General features: G+C 55.6%; 1 protein-coding gene across 1 annotated transcript in view; it reads right to left on the minus strand.

Moving 5' to 3' along the window:
* Positions 1-3,841: 3,841 nt before the first annotated feature.
* LOC142924725 (uncharacterized) overlaps positions 3,842-21,405 on the minus strand; it is a 44,733-nt gene continuing 27,169 nt past the window's right edge. The window contains exon 2 of the mRNA XM_076067389.1: positions 3,842-4,855. Coding sequence (XP_075923504.1) covers positions 4,637-4,855 — 219 coding nt within the window. The 3' untranslated portion in view covers positions 3,842-4,636. The remainder of the gene's footprint in view (positions 4,856-21,405) is intronic.

Raw genomic sequence — 21,405 nt, forward strand, 5'->3', positions numbered from 1 at the left:
ATGAACTACTACAACATCAACTCGGTATTGGTCTCAAGACATCGGGTCTGGCGGCCTAAACGCCACCACGGCGAGAGAGTCAAAGGAGAGCGAGACGAGAGAGGAGAGGGAGGAGGGGAGAGAGGGAGAGACGAGAGAGAGACGAGTGAGAGAGAGAGAGGGGAGAGAGACGCGCGGACATTCTTTGATGCCAATTAAAATGCCGCATTAATTCGCAGGAGCGCGCTCCCCGCCCTCCGCCCGCTTGGCCCAGGCTTTTTCTCTTCTTCCATAAGAGGCAACATTCCTGAGCGCGGCCGAGCCGGACACTTCCTGTGTGCGGGAATACAAAGGCGCGCGTGGAATGCCGCGGCGCGGGCGCGCGGAGCATCGCCACCTACGACGGCTCGGAACGCGGCCCCGTTGCTCCGCTCCGAGCGCCGCTCCTCTGGCCCGGAAACCCAAAACACCTCCCTCATCGGAACACCGCCACAGGAATGCTTTGTTCGCGCACGTGGGTTCAGAACTATTTCGCGAGAGCGAGAGAGACTCTCTCCCGCTCCCTCTCGCTCTCTCTCTCCCGCTCTGTCTCTCATCTCTGTCTCTCCCCGCGACACTCGGCGACGCGGGAGGGGAGCCAGGGCAGGAGGTTGAAGGAAGGACGATTAGATAGAGGGATAAAGAGGGGAAGTAGGGACAGAGAGAGATGGAAGGAAAAAGAGGATGGATGGAAGGAGGGCAAAGGGAGGGTGTTGGGAGGGATGGAAAGGAGAAAGATGGCAACTGTTGTAGAGAGAAAGGGAGAGGGGGGGCAGCAAGGGAGAGGAGGGACAGGGTCAGGAAAAATAGAGAGAGAGCAATTGAAGGAAGGGGAAGAGAGAGGGAGGAAGGGAAGGAAGAGGCGTGTGGGAGAGATGCCAGCAAGAGAGAGAAGGGGGAGGGAATTAAAGAGTTGAGGGGGGGGGGAGAGAGTGTGTGGCGGGGGTGAGTGAGTGAAGGGGGTGAGTGAGTGAAGGGGTGAGTGAGTGAGTGAAGGGGGTGGGTGAGTGAGTGAGTGAAGGGGGTGAGTGAGTGGAGTGAGTGAGTGGAGTGAGTGGAGTTAGTGAGTGAAGGGGGTGAGTGGGTGAGTGAATGAGTAAAGGGGGTGAGTGAGTGAGTGAAGGGGGGTGAGTGGGTGAGTGAAGTGAGTGAGTGAGTTAAGTGAGTGAAGGGGGTGAGTGAGTGAGTGAGTGTTGTGAGTGAGTGAATGGAGTGAGTGAGTGGAGTGAGTAGAGTGAGTGAAGGGGGTGAGTGAGTGAATGAGTGGAGTGAGTAGAGTGAGTGGGTGAGTGAGTGAGTGGATGAGTGAAGTGGGTGAGTGAGTGAAGTGAGTAAAGTGAGTGAAGTGAGTGAGTTAAGTGGGTGAGTGAGTGAAGTGAGTGAGTGAGTAAAGGGGGTGAGTGAGTGAGTGGGTGAGTGAGTGAGTGAAGTGGGTGAGTGAGTGAAGTGAGTAAGTGAGTGAGTGAGTGAAGGGGGTGAGTGAGTGAGTGAGTAAGTGAGTGAAGGGGGGTGGGTGAGTGAGTGAGTGAGTGAAGGGGGTGAGTGAAGTGTGTGAGTGAGTGAGTAAAGGGGGTGAGTGAGTGGGTGAGTGAGTGTGTAAAGTGAGTGAAGTGAGTGAGTGAAGTGGGTGAGTGAGTGAAGTGAGTGAGTGAGTGAAGGGGGTGAGTGAGTGAGTGAAGGGGGTGGGTGAGTGAGTGAGTGAGTGAAGGGGGTGAGTGAGTGAGTGAGTGAAGGGGGTGGGTGAGTGAGTGAGTGGGTGAAAGGGGTGAGTGAGTGAGTGAGTGGGTGAGTGCAGGGGGTGGGTGAGTGAGTGAGTAAAGGGGGTGGGTGAGTGGGTGAGTGAAGTGGGTGAGTGAGTGAAGTGAGTGAGTGGGTGAGTGAGTGAGTGAAGTGGGGTGAGTGAGTGAAGTGAGTAAGTGAGTGAGTGAAGGGGGTGGGTGGGTGAGTGAGTGAGTGAGTGAAGGGGGTGGGTGAGTGAGTGAGTGAGTGAAGGGGGTGGGTGAGTGAGTGAGTGAAGGGGGTGGGTGAGTGAGTGAGTGAAGCGGGTGATTGAGTGAAGTGGGTGAGTGAGTGAGTGAAGGGGCGGGTGAGTGAGTGAGTGAAGGGGGTGGGTGGGTGAGTGAGTGAGTGGGTGAAAGGGGTGAGTGAGTGAGTGAGTGGGTGAGTGAGTGAGTGAAGGGGGTGGGTGGGTGAGTGAGTGGGTGAAAGGGGTGAGTGAGTGAGTGGGTGAAGGGGGTGAGTGAGTGAGTGGGTGAGTGGGTGAGTGATAGGAGTGGTTGAGTGAGTGAGTAGGTGAGTGAAGGGGGTGGGTGGGTGAGTGAGTGAAGTGGGTGAGTGAGTGAAGTGAGTGAGTGAGTGAAGGGGGGAGAGTGAGTGAGTGAGTAAGTGAGTGAAGGGGGTGGGTGAGTGAGTGAGTGAAGGGGGTGAGTGAAGTGGGTGAGTGAGTGAGTGAGTAAAGGGGGTGAGTGAGTGGGTGAGTGAGTGAGTGAAGTGGGTGAGTGAGTGAAGTGAGTAAGTGAGTGAGTGAAGGGAGTGAGTGAGTGAGTGAAGGGGGTGGGTGAGTGAGTGAGTGAGTGAAGGGGGTGAGTGAGTGAAGTGGGTGAGTGAGTGAGTGAAGGGGGTGGGTGGGTGAGTGAGTGAGTGGGTGAAAGGGGTGAGTGAGTGAGTGGGTGAGTGGGTGAGTGCAGGGGGTGGGTGAGTGAGTGAGTAAAGGGGGTGGGTGAGTGGGTGAGTGAAGTGGGTGAGTGAGTGAAGTGAGTGAGTGGGTGAGTGAGTGAGTGAAGTGGGTGAGTGAGTGAAGTGAGTAAGTGAGTGAGTGAAGGGGGTGGGTGGGTGAGTGAGTGAAGGGGTGGGTGAGTGAGTGAGTGAAGGGGGTAATTGAGTGAAGTGGGTGAGTGAGTGAGTGAAGGGGGCGGGTGAGTGAGTGAGTGAAGGGGGTGGGTGGGTGAGTGAGTGAGTGGGTGAAAGGGGTGAGTGAGTGAGTGGGTGAGTGAGTGAGTGAGTGAAGGGGGTGGGTGGGTGAGTGAGTGGGTGAAAGGGGTGAGTGAGTGAGTGAGTGGGTGAAGGGGGTGAGTGAGTGAGTGAGTGGGTGAGTGGGTGAGTGAAGGGAGTGGTTGAGTGAGTGAGTGGGTGAGTGAAGGGGGTGGGTGGGTGAGTGAGTAAAGGGGGTGGGTGAGTGAAGTGGGTGAGTGGGTGGGTGAGTGAGTGAGTGAGTGAAGGGGGTGGGTGGGTGAGTGAGTGAGTGGGTGAGTGGGTGAGTGAGTGAGTGGGTGAGTGAGTGAGTGGGTGAAGGGGCTGGGTGAAGAGGGTGGGTGGGTGAGTGAGTGAGTGAAGGGGGTGGGTGAGTGAGTGAAGGGGGTGAGTGCGTGAGTGAAGGGGGTGGGTGAGTGAGTGGGTGAAGGGGTGAGTGGGTGAGTGAGTGGGTGAAGGGGGTGAGTGAGTGGGTGGGTGGGTTGGTGAGTGAAGGGGGTCAGTGAGTGGGTGGGTGAGTGAAGGGAGTGAGTGAGTGGGTGAAGGGGGTGAGTGAGTGAGTGAGGGGGTGAGTGAGTGGGTGAGTGAAGGGGGTGGGTGGGTGAGTGAGTGAGTGAGTGGGTGAAGGGGGTGAGTGAGTGGGTGGGTGGGTGAGTGAAGGGGGTGGGTGAGTGAGTGGGTGAGTGAGTGAGTGGTTGAGTGAGTGAAGGGGGTGGGTGAGTGAGTGGGTGAGTGAGTGGGTGAGTAAGTAAGTGAAGGGGGTGGGTGAGTGAAGGGGGTGGGTGAGTGAGTTGGGTGAAGGGGGTGAGTGAAGGGGGTGGGTTAGTGGGTGAGTGAAGGTGGTGAGTGAGTGGGTGAGTGAGTGGGTGAAGGAGGTGAGTGGGTGGGTGGGTGGGTGAAGGTGGTGAGTGAGTGAAGGGGGTGAGTGGTGAGTGAGTGAAGGGGGTGAGTGGGTGAGTGGGTGAGTGAGTGAGTGGGTGAGTGAGTGAGTGGGTGAGTGAAGGGGGTGAGTGAGTGGGTGAGTGAGTGAGTGAGTGGGTGAGCGAGTGAGTGAGTGAAGGGGGTGGGTGAGTGAAGGGGGTGGGTGAGTGAGTGAGTGGGTGAAGGGAGTGAGTGGGTGAGTGAAGGGGGTGGGTGAGTGGGTGAGTGAAGGTGGTGAGTGAGTGAGTGGGTGAAGGAGGTGAGTGAGTGAGTGGGTGGGTGGGTGAAGGTGGTGAGTGAGTGAAGGGGGTGAGTGGTAAGTGAGTGAGTGAGTGAAGGGGGTGAGTGAGTGAGTGAGTGGGTGAGTGAGTGAGTGGGTGAGTGAGTGGGTGAGTGAGTGAGTGGGTGAGTGAGTAAGTGAAGGGTGGGTGAGTGAAGGGGGTGGGTGAATGAGTGAGTGGGTGAAGGGGGTGAGTGGGTGAGTGAGTGGGTGAGTGGGTGAGTGAGTGAAGGGGGTGAGTGGGTGAGTGAGTGGGTGAGTGAGTGAGTGAGTGAAGGGGGTGAGTGGGTGAGTGAGTGGGTGAGTGAGTGGGTGAGTGAGTGAGGCTGCACAGGCTCGCGGTGAGACCCCGCGCCCCGTGTCTCCACGCCGTCCACAACCACGCGTGGTGTCAGAGGTCATCGCCCCCTTGGCCTTGCATCCCACGACTATGCAGCGGCGTCTTGTTTAAGCAAATAAAGGCTCTGACCCGGTTTCGACCTTCTTCGTGCTCATCAGCAGAGTCGGGCAAAAGGCACTCCCGTGTAACCGACGGGGGCCCCCTCCTGTGGAACGCGAGGGTCGAATGGCCGGGTGCAGGGTACGAACCTCCACGAGCTGCTGGAGAGACTCCACGTAGGATTGCTCCGTGTCCAGCAAATTGAGAATCACGTGTTTGCGCATGTCCTGTAGGAAGACAAAGACAAAGATCCCCCGTAAAGCCTTTAAGCGGAGTAGCACTTTTGAAGGCCGGCACGGCGCACGAGGGGGTGGGTGGCCAGTACCACGCCCGGCCGCCTTTATCTCTCCAGTGCTGATGTTTTGCACACCGCACGCATATCGACGTGCACACACACACCGCAATTTCCCCGTGACCTGCGTTGGACCAGCTCGTTCTGTGAGTGACACGACCACCTTCATCTATACCAAGCAGCCACCACCATCACCCACCATCACGCACCACCACCATCAGCCACTCTCACCATAACCACCATCACCCACCATCACGCACCACCACCATCAGCCACTCTCACCATAACCACCATCACCCACCATGACGCACCACCACCATCAGCCACTCTCACCATAACCACCATCACCCACCATCATCAGCATCATCACCGTCGTCACGAACATCGTTGTGAACGCGCGCCGCGCTCTCCGTGGCGACCAGGGTTGACCGTGATTTATAACCGCTGCTCGCCCGACAGCGGAATTTCAACCCCCCCCCCCCCCTTTAAGCAAAAGGAGAGGAAATTACCCGACCCTGGAGAACCCCCCCCCCCCAACTCCGGCCGTCCTTCTCCACGCAAACATCAACAAACAGTGGGGGGGGGGGGGGGGGGCTCAGTCACTCGCTCGTGTCGCCGGCTCGGCCCAGCTCGGCTCTCACGCGCAGGGAGGGGCCGGGGCGATCCGCGCGGCGGCGCTCAGCGGCACGAGATGGCACGCGTGATAGTGACCCCGTGTGTGTGTCCGTGTGTGTGTGTGACCGTGTGTGTGTGTCTGTGTGTGTGTGTCCGTGTGTGTGTGTCCGTGTGTGTGTGTCCGTGTGTGTGTGTGACCGTGTGTGTGTGTCTGTGTGTGTGTGTGTGTCCGTGTGTGTGTGTGACCGTGTGTGTGTCTGTGTGTGTGTGTGGAGCGGTAGTGTAGCGGTTAGCGCGCTGCGCTACGAACCTGGCGACCCGGGTTCGATTCCCGCTCACGGCCAACACCAGTGACGATTATCTGAACCGGTCCTGGGCCTCCCCTAGGTCGACTCAGCCTCAAATGAGTACCTGGTGCGGTGGATAAAACATTGCCACTGGGGAGACTAAGGCGGTCGGGCGTGGTGCTGGCCACCCACCCCCTTGTGTACCGTTCTGGCCTTCATAGGTGCTCGCTAACAGCACTTGCCCCTACAGTCTGTTAAGGCTATATGGGGGATCTTTGTCTTTTTTGCGTGTGTTTGTGTGTGGGGGAGTGGCACGCGTGATAGTGACCCCGTGTGTGTCCGTGTGTGTTTGTGTGTGGGGGAGTGGCACGCGTGATCGTGACCCCGTGTGTGTGTCCGTGTGATCAGCTTCGGTTTGACAGCAAAGGTCTCACTCCGAATCAGTCGGACGGCATTATCTTTTTATCGGCTGTACAATGCTGTGCGGAAGCTACCTGATCTGTCGCTCCGCACGGAGCTTCGGGTCTTCTCGGCCACAGTCATGCCCTCACTTCTCTATGCTTGTGAAACGTGGACTCCTCTAATGGAACATCTGCTCCGGTTAGAAACATTCAGGCTGGCATGCCTACGATCCATCCTGGGTTTAACCAGGCTGGATTGTGTGAAGGAGTTCACAAATCCTTGAAAGATCTGGACACATTCCCATCAGTGACCTCCTCCGGCAGGAAAGGCTGCGTTGGCTGGGTCATGTAGCCCACATGCCCAGCCACCACATGCCCATGCAGCTTCTGTTTGGTCGCATAGAGGGGGCTAAACGGGCTGGAGCAGAGACGGAGTGATGTGGTACAGGAGGATGTGGAGCTGAGTGGACTTGCCGACGACTGGTACCAGCGGTGTCAAGATCAGCCTCTATGCATGAGGTTCGTGAAGGACGCTACTGGGCAGTTGGAGGCAGTCGCCCTCCAGCAACAACGGAGGGCGGAGAAGCGACGCTCACAGCAACGAGCGCAGCGCCGGGCGGATAAAATGCAGCAAGTTGGCATAGTAGGGGGTAAAGCTGGTGCATCTACCAGTCATCTCAGTCAGCCAACCCATGGCACCTGGGTCTGTCCCGAGGCCTCCTGCCAGCAGCGAGCCTTTCACATTTCACGTGACGGGCTGAACATGCACCTAGCTTGGCACAAGCGGCGTGGGGATGTCACAGCCACTTAGTGGCCAGTGGCGTGTGTTGTGTTGTTCTTGTCAGTATGCATGTCTTTTTACCTCTGTATATGTACGTCTGTCTATGTGTTTATATTTGTATTTGTGAGCATGTCTGGTGCGTGTGGGGTGATCTGTGTACAGACATTCATATCCGCGTGCGTTTGCCAGTATGTGTCTGTGCGTGTTTGTATTGAATTGTGTGTGTGCAGGATCTCGTGATTGTGTGGCGTGTGTCGCGTCCCTGCCTATTGAGGGCGAGCAGCGCGTAACGCGTGGAGAGCACGTAGAGAATGAGCCTGCAAGTTATGTCCACGTGAGGCAAATCTACCCAATGGGACACAGCGGTGGGAAATGAGCTACCAATGTAAAACGACTATTTCCCTATCCGTCACGTGCGAGTCGTGGCTTCGATGAGTCAGCAGTCCCGTGCCCCGAACCCACGCTCCAGCCCACGCTCGAACCGGTGCTCAAAGCCGAAATAATACGCTGGAGCATAAAATCCCACAACAGTGGGATTTCATGCTCCACCGCCATCGTGCTGTGCACGCCACGCAGCACCGATGCCTATACCACCTGTCGCGCGTGCCAGACACCCATCCAAGCACTATCCACGCTCAACCCGGATTGGCTTGCGAGATGCAGCGAGCGAAACGTTGGCGCGTTTCGGGTAATTTTTGGTCATTAAAACGACTAAACGATGATTACTTTCATGGGGCCTCCTTTGCCAGTACCAAAATATGACAATAGGTTTTCCCCTTTTTTCTGGCAACAAAACAGGTGTTAAGATTATAAAACACCAAACGGAAACCTTTTAAAAGGAATCATGTCTGCATTAACCACAATACTTGTGGTCAGAATGCAAACAAAAAACATACTCTGATAGTATATGCATTGCCCTAGGCGTCTTCTGGTCTAACACCATTTGAGATGAGGCAAAAGAAAAGCTGTCTCTGGTGTGGACCACTCAGTTTCAAAGATAATGCATCATATATTATCAGTGTTTTTTGTTTGCATTCTGACCACAAATATTGCGGTTAATGCAGAAATAATTCCTTGTAAAATGTTTCAGTTTGGTGTTTTAGCATCTTAACACCTGTTTTGTTGCCAGAAAAAAGGGTAAAACCTATTCTCATGTGTTTATTTTGCCAGGTAAGACCCAATGAGCTATGAAGCTCCCTTTCAGAAGCGACCTGGCCATCACAAACGATCGCTCAACAAAGTGGCTTATCACGCGGACATTTATAACAGCAGCCAAATACTCTAAACGCGTGATGTTGTTTCTAAATGTGGAGGGAGAAACCGGAGGGCCTGGAGAAAATTTCACACGACCACGGGGAGAGAGGCACCGCAAACTCCAAATACACAGCAGCAGCAGCAGGCGTCTGGGTCGGGGTCAAACCCACGACCTCCTGTAGACCAAGCGAGGTAGTTAACATCTCCTAGCCACCGTGATGATGATGATGAGAGAGAAGCACGCAAACTCCAAATACACAGCAGCAACAGCAGCAGGCGTCTGGGTCGGGGTCGAACCCACGACCTCCTGTATACCAGGCGAGGTAGTTAACATCTCCTAGCCACCGTGATGATGATGATGATGATGAGAGAGAGGCACGCAAACTCCAAATACACAGCAGCAGCAGGCGTCTGGGTCGGGATCGAACCCACGACCTCCTGTATACCAGGCGAGGTAGTTAACATCTCCTAGCCACCGTGGCGCCCGACGTGAAATAAAGTACTGGATAATAATAAAACAGCGTAGTAGTAATAACTTATATAGTTATCCTGCAAACGCCGCACTGAGTCTCAAAACTCCCCCCCGACCCTCCCACCGCCCCCCCCTCCACCACCACCACCGCTAACAACACTGGTGTAGAGCTCCCATCCTCGGAGTGGATGCGCGCCTTGGGGTCGCGTTTGGGGGCCCCGAGGGTTTATTTAGGGCCCCCGGAGGGCATCACTCAGCCCCTGGCGCCGCGACGTCCCGGGTGGGGCGGGGTGGAGGGTGGGGGGAGTCCCTCCCGACAGCGAGAGACGTAGAGAGAGAGAGACGCAGAGAGCGAGCGAGAGACGTCGAGAGCGAGAGAGTTCAAGTCGGTGCGTCGTGGGTGGTAGAATCCATCCTCAGCTCGGTCATCGTCAATAACAACCTCGTCGTAGTGATCCTCACGACCATTACCCACAGCATCATCATAATAAACGACATCATCATCATAATAAACTACATGACCATAATTAATATCATCATCGCAGCAGAGTCAAAGGAATGGTGTAACTTTTTCTCTCTGAGTAACGCGAGTTTCCACTGCTTCTCGCCGTACCGCGGGGCTTCTAGAAGCCTCGTTCTAAACAAACGCGAGTAAATGTTTGCCCTAGCACCGAGAGGGAGACGTCTCGTGAAGTTCTCAAACCTTCCTGCCCCATGTCCCCCCCACCACCACCACCACCTCCTTCTCACCAGAATCATCGCCGTCCCTTCGAGCAACAACAACAGCCACGTGAGGGTCGAGTTGTAGCCCGCTCGGGGGGTGTTTGGCGGACCTGTGCCCCCATCAATCTCACCCCGATCATCGTCGTCATCCTTGCTCCACACACATGCAGAGGGGGCCACAGACGAGTGGGAAGGCGGCAGCAGCAGCCGGGCGGCGAAGTGCCGGCGCTACCAACAATTGCCCAAGCTCTGCATTCCTCTACAAATTAAGATGCGTTTAGCCAACTGAATGCGTTTGTATTTCTATACAAGCGCTAGGAAACTGGAACACATGGAGAAAACTCACACGTGTGAGGGGGCAACGCTCAATCCCCATAATACAAGAGGCATAATATCAGTCCGCACTTTGCTATACCGCCTTCTCCTGGTGGGCCAGAGTCTGGCTCCTCCTGGAGGCCCGCGGGAAGGGAACTTTGTTGAATGCCTTCTGTCGTTGCCTTGAGTATGGGGACTCCGACCTGTTGGGCGCATGCTCTACACCAGTGTTGTTAGCGAGCTCCTATTTAAGCCGATAGAACAGCCGCGGGCGTGGGGTGGCATGAACCACACCCGGCGTCCTACCACTGTCAAGTTGATTTTGTTGAGTAACCAGGTGAGCACTCAAGAGGCCAGGATGAGTGATCTGGAGGTCACCAGAATGTTTACACGCTACTCTAGGCACGTCGTATTATTTAAGGCTGAGTCGATCCAGGGGAGGCCCAGGACGGGTTCGGATAGCACTCGCCTCTGATATTATCTGTGGCCGGGAATCGAACGAACTTTGGTCCCTTGAAGCCTTTGGAGCACAGAAACCAGTGGACCAGTGGCTGTGGTCTGGGTGCAGGGGACCAGTGGCTGGGTACAGGGGACCAGAGTCTGGGTGCAGGGGACCAGTGGCTGGGGTCTGGGTGCAGGGGACCAGTGGCTGGGGTCTGGGTGCAGGGGACTAGGGGCTGGGTACAGGGGACCAGAGTCTGGGTGCAGGGGACCAGTCTGAACAGGTCATAGCATTCCCCCCAGGGTGCTGTCACTCCCCGGCGCTGCCACTGACACTGATTTCGCAGCTACTGCAGCAGAAGCAGCCCCGAGGCCCAGACAGTGTGTCAGGTTACGAGCACTGTAGTCAGCTGTGATGACTGCGCGTCTTTGCGTGGCGTGTGGGGAGCGGCAGCGTAGCGGTTAGCGCGTTGTGCCACGAACCCGGCCGCCCGAGTTCGATTCCGGTTCACGGCCAACGCCAATGGACCGGACCTGGGCCTCCCCTATGTCGACTCAGCCTCAAATAAGTGCCTGGTCCGGTGTGTAAACATCGCCGCTTGGGAGACAGAGGCGGCCGGGCGTGGTACTGGCCACCCGCCCCCTCGTGTGCCTTCATAGGTGCTCGCTCACGGCACTTGCCCCAGCGTTCTGTTGAAGCCTCACACGTGACATCGGTGTCTTCGTATCGCCGTGCTTCCATTGTGCCCGCGCGCCTCCACCGACGCCGCGCGTGACTGGGCACGCCGCAGCACGCGCGGCGTGGGTGACCGGGCACGTGACTGGGCGTGGGTGACTGGGCACGTGACTGGGCGTGGGTGACTGGGTACGTGACTGGGCGTGGGTGACTGGGCACGTGACTGGGCGTGGGTGACTGGGTACGTGACTGGGCGTGGGTGACTGGGCACGTGACTGGGCGTGGGTGACTGGGCACGTGACTGGGCGTGGGTGACTGGGTACGTGACTGGGCGTGGGTGACTGGGCACGTGACTGGGCGTGGGTAACTGGGCGTGGGTGACTGGGCGTGGGTGACTGGGCACGCCGCAGCACGCGCGGCGTGGGTGACTGGGCACGTGACTGGGCGTGGGTGACCGGGCACGTGACTGGGCGTGGGTGACTGGGTACGTGACTGGGCGTGGGTGACTGGGCGTGGGTGACCGGGCACGTGACTGGGCGTGGGTGACTGGGCACGTGACTGGGCGTGGGTGACTGGGCACGTGACTGGGCGTGGGTGACTGGGTACGTGACTGGGCGTGGGTGACTGGGCACGTGACTGGGCGTGGGTGACTGGGCACGCGCGCGAGACCGAGGAGAGCTCCCCGATCGCGGCGGTGACGCGTGGCTGTGCTGGGCGGAACGAGCCCCCGGACCAACCCCCAACCCCCTCCAGGACCCCCTCCACCCCACCGCGCTCAGCCCCCCACCGTGAACCAGTGCGTACCCCCCCCCCCCCCAGCCTACAACATCGACCCAGATTAAGGAGCGCGTTGACCAATGGGGAGACGCCACTCCATCAGCTGTTGCTGACACGAGGCTCAAGCAAAGTTCCACTCGTCCCTGTTGGTGGCGGGGGGCACGGTCTCGTGGAGGGGGGCCAGGGTCTCGTGGCGGGGGGCACGGTCTCGTGGAGGGGAGCCAGGGTCTCGTGGCGGGGGGCCAGGGTCTCGTGGCGAGGGGCCAGGGTCTCGTGGAGGGGGCCCAGGGTCTCGTGGCGGGGGGCACGGTCTCGTGGTATGGGGCCAGGGTCTCGTAGTGGGGGGCCAGGGTCTCGTGGAGGGGGGCCAGGGTCTCGTGGCAGGGGGCACGGTCTCGTGGCGGAGGGCCAGGGTCTCGTGGCGGGGGGCACGGTCTCGTGGCGGGGGGCCAGGGTCTCGTGGCGGGGGGCCACGGTCTCAGCTCGCCGATGTAGAACCCCGGTGACGCCACTCGTAGCCAACTGGTCGCCTTTTGGCGTCGTCCTCTGGTCTGACGCTGCCGAGACGAAGCCCGGCAGAGGCTGTCTCTGGTGCAGACCAAGCGGCTTCGAAGACGATGCATCATAATTAATTATAATCAAGAGCAGGTTTTGTTTGCGTGTTCACCCCACGTGGGCGTGGTTAATGCGGACTCGATTCCTTGCAAAGGGATTCTGTTTGATGTTTGAACATCTTTACACCTATTTTTTTATTGCCAGAAAGGGTAAAACTTATTCTTAGTTTTTCATACTTTGATACTGGCAAGAAAGGTTCCATTTTGACATTGCGATGCCGGACAGTGGTGCACAGATCACAGCAACAGCAATGTGTATATAACAGCCGACGTTTCGGGCAATAGCCCTTCGTGAGTTCTGCTGTTAAAAAGGGACAATTTCTCGAAGCATGCCTCTCCGTGAGAGTGTTATAATACCACTTCGGTTGGTTTACAAGTCCGTTCTCTATCCACTGCTGGATGAGAGTCTTTTCACGCAGTGGGGGACACGCGACTGGGGTGGGGGCTGTTTGACCATACTTCACCCACGCTGTCGGCGGAAAGCGGGGAGTATAAACGTCGGAGCGTAGAAAGCGCAGAACAACAAACGCATTGCATTGCACTGCCTTCTGCCGCTAACTGGAGCCCCACGCTAGCACATAGAGCAGCAGTTCTATACACGAAGGTCGGACATGTTGGTACACAGGTAAACATTAGCAGATACAATCGGAAGAATGCGAGTTCAAATCCTGGGGTCGATAAAAATCAGTGCCACGTTGTGTGGGGGGAGTCTAACAATGGCTCTGCTCTGGATAGACTCGCCCCGGCATAGGAATGCGGAATGTCCACGAACGGCAGCATGAATACGCCCAAATCGTCAAGGACGACAGCAGCGGCAGCAGCAACATCAGGGCATGTCACGTGACCAGCGATCAGCGGCCTGCCCGTGTGGCCACGCGGGGAGCAAGGACACCTCTTCACCGGGCCAAGGTGAAGAGGCCCTGACCCTCATCATCCACGACACACAATCATCAGAGAGCGCCTAAGAGTCACCACGCTGCTCAGAAGACAAAGCATGGAACGTTTTCTTGTAAACTGTCCGGGCAATGCGCACAGCTGCCACGTTTGTCTTCCCACTGATGTGTACACGTGCACCGTGTGTTCACTGAAGGTTGAGTTAACTTCGGGGACGCCACTGACATTGGCTATGGTCAGGAATGGCTGAGTTTGCTGTGGTCAGCACATTGCGCTAACCACAGCGCCACCGCTCTGCATATACGAAGACACGGAGAGGATTACGTAATAGTTACATTAGGTAACACACACACACAAATACACACAAACACACTAACTCAAACACGCACACGTATATTCACACAAATACACAAAGATCCCCCGTGTATGTCCTTTTAACAGGCTGTGCTGTTAGCGAGCACCTATGAAGGCCGGCACGGCACACGCGGAGGTGGGTGACCAGCACCACGCCCGGCCGCTTTTGTCTCCCCAGCGCTGATAGCTCCACATAGCACCAGGAACTCATTTGAGGCTGAGTCGACACTCGGAGAGGCCCAGGACCGGTTCAGATAATCGTCACTGGTGTTGGCCGTGAACCGGAATCGAACTCGGGTAACCGGGTTCATAGCGCAGCGCGCTAACCGCTACACTACCGCTCCCCACACAAAGACAAAGATCCCCCAGTATAGCCTTAACAGACCGTTGGGGCAAGTGCTGATGTACACACATACACAGGCAGACGTGCACTGTAGCTCGCACCACGACGCACGGGTTGGACTGTGCAGTGTTGGCGTGAAGTCAAAGTCGCGACGAGACGCAGCAGATTGAGTTCGCGTGCCATCTCTGCCTAACCTCGATCTCCCGGTCCCCATTCTTCCCAAAAGCCCCGAGGCTCATCGAGTCAGAGGGAGGCATGCGACGTTGACGCGGTCACAATGGGCGGGTGGGGTCCATGGAGGGGGCTGAGGAAGGTGGGGGGGGTCTAGAGCGGGTAGAATACAGCGGAATACCCTAAGAGGAAACCAATATGTAATAGGCGACGTTTCGGCAAATAGTCTTCTTCATAGCAGAGATGTTCTCTTCGCTATGACGCATTAATAAAAACGTACTCATCTTTTACAACGAGATAGAGGCGCAGCCCTGCAACTGCCCGCTGACGCCACCGCCGGTGAAAGGGCACCCACGCCAACAAAGTGTAGAGTGGTATTTGGTCTCCACTTGCACGCTGACCACACGTGTTGTAAGAGGCGAGGGTACCCACACTTTACCCCACCACAAGCGACCTTGCCGATCGACCGAACTGTGGTGGACCCATTCACACCTCAGGGTGGACAGAGGCGGTGGAGTGGAGGAGGGCATTTGAGAAACCTGCTCCATTGTTTCAGTTGGAATTGAATCGGCGCTCTATGCTTTGCAAGTTCAGTGCGCTGCTGAACATTTAGATTTGAGTGTAAATGAGCGCATTTAGTAGGAGCAATAGGTTTGCGATTAGTGAAGGGTTTGTTGTGAAACGCATACTATGAGCGTAATTATTGACGTGCCACTTTAAGAACTTGTTTAATTAGAAAGCATGTTTCAAATGTTATAATTTTCATCCCCAGGCCCCACGGTGTAAACACGCGCAGTCTCCAACTCTTATCGTTCACTCTGCCACTCCATTGGCCTCTCTATGTGCGATGAAGGAGAAGGGCCATTGCCCGAAACGTCGCCTACGACGCGTTTGTTTTTTTCACTGTGAAGCCACTGAATGAACGAAAGCGTTGCGCTGTTGTTCTGTGCGCTCGGGCACCGATGCCAACAACGCAGCGGAGTCGCCGTGCGCGCCTCGAGGACGAGGAGGGCGACACTCCGCCTCGCGATTCGGGAGCCACGCGGTACTGAGCCCCTGTGCGCCGCGAGACGAATGCGGCCGGGCGTGCTCCTGCCCACCACCTCGCGTGCCGTGCCGGCCTTCGTAGATGCGCGCACAGCACTTGCCCCAGCAGTCTGTTAAGGCTACACGGGGAATCTTTGTCTTTGGTGTCTATATGGTGGAGAGCGGTAGCGTAGCGGTTCGCGCTCTGTGCTACAGTCCTGGGCCTAAGTTGACCGAACCTCAAATGAGTGCCCGGTACTGTCTGTAAACAATAAGTGCCTGGTACTGTCTGTAAACAATGAGTGCCTGGTACTGTCTGTAAACAATGAGTGCCTGGTACTGTCTGTAAACAATGAGTGCCCGTTACTGTCTGTAAACAATGAGTGCCTGGTACTGTCTGTAAACAATGAGTGTCCGGTACTGTCTGTAAACAATGAGTGCCTGGTACTGTCTGTAAACAATGAGTGCCTGGTACTGTCTGTAAACAATGAGTGCCTGGTACTGTCTGTAAACAATGAGTGCCCGATACTGTCTGTAAACAATGAGTGTCCGGTACTGTCTGTAAACAATGAGTGCCTGGTACTGTCTGTAAACAATGAGTGCCTGGTACTGTCTGTAAACAATGAGTGTCTGGTACTGTCTGTAAACAATTAGTGCCTGGTACTGTCTGTAAACAATGAGTGCCCGGTACTGTCTGTAAACAATGAGTGCCTGGTACTGTCTGTAAACAATGAGTGCCCGGTACTGTCTGTAAACAATGAGTGCCCGGTACTGTCTGTAAACAATGAGTGCCTGGAACTGTCTGTAAACAATGAGTGCCTGGTACTGTCTGTAAACAATGAGTGCCTGGTACTGTCTGTAAACAATGAGTGCCTGGTACTGTCTGTAAACATTGCCACTGGGGAGACAATGGCGGTCGGGCGTGGCGCTGGCCACCCACCCCGACCTTCACAGGTGCTACTCGCGAACAACACTTGCCCCAAAAAACATGTTAAGCCTATACGGGGGAATCTTTGTCAATATGTCAGTCTTCGCATTACAATCTGAGATCACACAGCAGGGACTCGGAGTGGCGTCTCATCCGACAACCAGGGCTGTCACGTGGCTTCGTGGCAGCGCGTTCGCCACTTGTCGCACGGGTCACGGTTCGCATCCGGCGGCCACCCTGATCAGTCTTCGATCCCTACGGCCATGGTTACTGATGCCGTGAACTTGGTTCAAACACCACACCGCAAAGTCACAAGAGCAATCACTGACCCAGCCACTCGCTCATTCATCCACTCACTAAGTCACCCACCCACTCACCCACTCACCACACTGCAGGTCACAAGATCAATCACTGACCCAGCCACTCGCTCATTCATCCACTCACTAAGTCACCCACCCACTCATCCACTCACCACACTGTAGGTCACAAGATCAATCACTGACCCAGCCACTCGCTCATTCATCCACTCACTAAGTCACCCACCCACTCATCCACTCACCACACTGCAGGTCACAAGATCAATCACTGACCCAGCCACTCGCTCATTCATCCACTCAATAATTCACCCACTCACTCACCCACTCACCACACTGCAGGTCAGAAGATAAATCACTGACCCAGCCACTCGCTCATTCATCCACTCACTAAGTCACCCACCCACTCACCCATCACCCACTCACCACACTGCAGGTCAACTCACTTCTCTCTCTGCTTCTTCCCCCGCACTGCTCCACTTCGGAATTCCCTCTCCCACCATTATCACAGTCGTCTCTTCCCCAAGGTCTTATAACAACCTTGCTCAATTCAAGAAACGCGTTACGCTCATATCTAACGCTGTAACATCGATGGTACCGTTTGTTGCTGGCCGTCTGACGTTGTGTACCCAGCCAAGTGTGTAAACGAAAATAGGTTGTGGAAACCGGTCCGGTCCTGTCGAGGCCGGTATGGGCCGACGCGGTACCTTAATCGGCAACGCAGGAGCATCGGTGAGAGCCACAACACGGCCCTCCCTGCCCACGGTGTGGCGGGCCTCCAGGAAGGGCAGAACAATGAGAGAGGAAGGGGAGGGTAGGGGGAGGGGGGAACTGCCCCCCCCCTCCCCCGGCCTCGGTGCTGCTCGGTCACGCGGACCCCGCGTCCACGCCGCCACGTGCTGGCACACGAACCACGTGACAGGCGGAGGAGGACTACTCTCCGACCTCTTTATGTGCTGTGAAGAAGGGCCATGACCCGAACCGTCGTCTATTGTCAATGTTCCTTTGAAGGCCACACACACTGCGGTGTCGTTATTGACACGGGACATGTTGAGTTGTTGCTGTTGTTGTGCACCACTGCCGACGCAGCAGTATCACCACCAGATAATAATTACCTGTCAATTACTCACCACGGAACTTAATCGTCATCAATTAGCCAATCAGCCACTCGTACTAGCCGTACCCCGAACTCTAACCCCCTCAATCACCCTAGCCTTCATCAAGCAGTGGATACATAATGGCTCCTGCTGATGCTGCTCATGATTCTGATGATGACGTGTTACTGATGCTAGCCGAGGTCGATCCTGCTGTCTTTGCTGTTGGTGCTGTGTGTATGTTGAACTTCTTTCGCACCGTACGTGGCCAACCGTGCTTATCGCTGATGGCGACGCTGCTGCTGATGCTCCCGCTGCTCATGAATGACGTTGTTGTTGATGTTGTTGTTGATGTTGATGCTGCCTTACCAGTGTTGCACGAACACAATGAACAACAACCTTCAAGACATTCGTTAATACCAAACTGTGTGTGTGGCCTTGAGAACAATATATAATGGATGACGTTTCTGGCAATGACCCTTCATAGCTATGACAGTATTCTTAGTTCTTTCGGTAAAGTCACGTTGAAGGGAAACAATAAAATAATAATATATATAAAACAATAAAAATTCTTACGACGTTTCGACCATAACACAAACGGTCGTCATCAGGTGTGTTATGGTCGAAACGTCGTGAGAATTTTTATTGTTTTATATATATTATTATTTTATTGTTTCCCTTCAACGTGACTTTACCGAAAGAACTAAGAATATGAATTACTGCAGTCACGAAAGCTATGACAGTGTTATTGACGGATGTGTCGAGGTATTTTTGCTGCTTAAGATGCTGCTGCTGAAGGCTGTTTATAGCCTCGTGCGGTTCGTGCATTCACATTGTCACCATCACCGTTATCATCGTCACTTTTATTATCACTACGATTGTGTGCGTTGAGCTAAGCGTGCGCTTTTGTTTTCAAATCTCGGCACCAGCCTCTGGCTCCCTCGGCCCCCCCACCCCCGTGATGAACCCGGGGGGAGGAAGCGCCTCACCGACTACTCGGGAGCGCGTCGAGAATCTCATCCCCGCGCCGATGAGACGCGATGTTTAGAGAGATTCGACTACTCCATTTAATCCTGGAATATATCTCTCTCGTCCCCCCCCCCTCTCCATCTCCCACTCCCTCCGCCCTTGCTCACACTCTCCCTTCCCATCCCCTCTCCCCCTCCGTCCATCCCCCCTCTCTCCTCGCTCTCTCCCCACCACCGACCCCCCCACCCATCCACCCGCCACCTCGCCGCGGCACCGATTCCACACGTGGCCGTGCCACCGCGCGCCTCCTCCGCCGCATTCCCGACCAAATTTAGGCAGCCGGAGGTCCTCAAAGGAGCTCATTCATTCATTCGCGGGAGGCGGGAGGCGGGCGAGGAAGCCGAATGTTTGTGCCCGGCACGCGAGGCACCGCCGTGTTTTGATCTCGTTCGGTTCGGGTTCGGTTCGGGTTCCGTTAGGTTCAGGTTCCGGTTCAAGTTAGGCTCGGGTCCCCCCCCACCACCACCACCCCCCTCCCCGCCGGCATCAATTCGTCTGCCGTGTCCCCAATGCCGGCCAGCCTCGTCTCTTGCCACTCCGCGTCCGTTATTTCGATTCATTCCAAATTCACCGTATTGCCATCGTCTCATTGGGCTATCATCCCATCGCTGCTACAGAATTCTATTGTGCTCATCGCTCCGTAATCTAACCGACCTATCCATACATCATCACATAAGCTCATCGATCTATCGCGAAATAGTCTCATCGACCAATTATTCCAAATCCCTACCCGTCGGCCCGCGCTTCACGGCTCATGCTGAACACGGGGCCACGTGCTGTGAACTCGGAGAATCCCCATCCCATGAGACTTCAGCTATTTCAAAATTCATGTGCAGAGTGACACAACTACTGACTACATCTATAGAGCTCGTGACGCGCAAAACCCCTGCGCGTAGAGCCACGTGGAGACACACGGAACCACGTGGTGCCACACGGAGCCACGTGGAGTGACATGGAGCCAGACGGAGAGATTGGAGCCACATGGAGCCACACGGAACCACGTGGAGTGACACGGAACCACGTGGAGTGACACGGTACCACGTGGTGCCACACGGAACCACGTGGAGTGACATGGAGCCAGACGGAGAGATCGGAGCCACATGGAGCCACACGGAACCACGTGGAGTGACACGGAACCACGTGGAGTGACACGGTACCACGTGGTGCCACACGGAACCACGTGGAGTGACATGGAGCCACACGGAGAGATCGGAGCCACATGGAGCCACACGAAACCACGTGGAGTGACACGGTACCACGTGGACCCACACGGAACCACGTGGAGAGACAAGGAACCACGTGGTGCCACACGGAACCACGTGGAGAGACAAGGAACCACGTGGTGCCACACGGAACCACGTGGAGTGACACGGTACCACATGGAGCCACACGGAACCACGTGGAGAGACAAGGAACCACGTGGAGAGACATGGAGCCGCTGTAAAGGACGCTGCACCAGTATCCCCATGTACGACGCGCCTGGATTGGTGGCCGCACGTGGGTGAATAATTAGCGCGCTATTTAAGCGGCAGTGCAATCTCGGTACGTCGACAATGAAACCCGTCACGAGTTCACGCAACGCGCATCACAAACAAGTACCGCTCAACAGCACAGTCGCCCATCATTAATCGGACCAGAGTTTGTTTCAACAGGGCCTGGCCCTGCTGATGAGTCCCAGTGAAATCGAATCCGCTCGAGGGTTTTTACCGCTTAAATAAAGCGCTGTTGTTAACCCCTGATGATGCTGGATGTAATCTCCAGCGAAACGTCGGACAAAGTTGTCAAACAAATTTTGCTCGCTTTTCAGCATCCCCCCGCCCTCCTCCGGTGTTGCTGAAGAAACCAAATCGATGGGAACATTTGTCCACGTGACGACTTGAATCGATAGGCTCGGTCGGGTAGTGGAGGCTTCTCCTGGTTGAACAATCGACATTGTACACTACACGACGCGATCTCACCCTAGATAGAAACGAAGTAAGAACCGGAATATCGGCCGTGAAGAGTTTTGTATCAAACAACAAAAGAGGAGAAATGTTACTGGAAAGCTTCGGAGCGCTAGGCCGCTAGGCTGAATGTCACCACACGTCACTTGATAAACTCGTGCGGTGGACCAGTTCCGTCTCTGCTTGCACTGGACAGGCACGGCACAGAACGCACCATTGCAGCAGCACAGAATGAGTTGCGCACAGACAAAGATGCCCCATGTAGCCTTTAACAGGCTGCCGGGGCAAGTGCTGTTAACGCTCATTCAAATGCGCTTCTGCAGCCCGTCTGGAAAGCTCTTTCTTCCGATATTAGAAAGCCACTAGAGCTTATGCACTTTAAAATCATCGATATTAAAAATGCATTTCTTTAGAACTGATCTTTATGTTCAGTGTGTTGTCCTTCCCCCGAACCTCCGATTATCACGGTTGGCTACGCACGGTGCAAAAGAAGTTATACATACATTCAGCGACAGGCACATATAAAGGCCAGAACTGCGCACGAGGGGGTGGTGTGGCCAGAACCACGCCCGGGTTCTCATTTAAGTCTGAGTAGACCTAGGGGGAAGCCTAGGATCGTTTCAGATATTCGTCACTGATATTGGCCGTGAGTTCGAATCGCTCTCGGATCGCCGGGTTCGTAGCGCAGTGAGCCAACCACTGCGCCAACACTCACCACACGCACACTCACACACACTCACACAAAGATAAAGACAAAGATCCCCCATATAGCCTTAACAGACTGTAGGGGCAAGTGCTGTTAGCGAGCACCTATGAAGGTCGGTAACGGTACACGAGGGTGTGGGTGGCCAGCTCCACGCCCGACCGCCTTTGTCTCCACAGTGGCGATGTTTACACACCGCACCAGGTACTAATTCGAGGCTGAGTCGACCTAGGGGAGGCCCAGGACCGGTTCAGATAATCGTCACTGGTGTTGGCCATGAGCGGGAATCGAACCCGGGTCGCCGGGTTCATAGCGCAGCGTCGCGCTAAG

This window comes from Petromyzon marinus, chromosome 16 (assembly GCF_048934315.1).
Source record: "Petromyzon marinus isolate PM22_M1 ecotype Great Lakes invasive population chromosome 16, UKy_Petmar_22M1.pri1.0, whole genome shotgun sequence".
Taxonomy (NCBI): domain Eukaryota; kingdom Metazoa; phylum Chordata; class Hyperoartia; order Petromyzontiformes; family Petromyzontidae; genus Petromyzon; species Petromyzon marinus.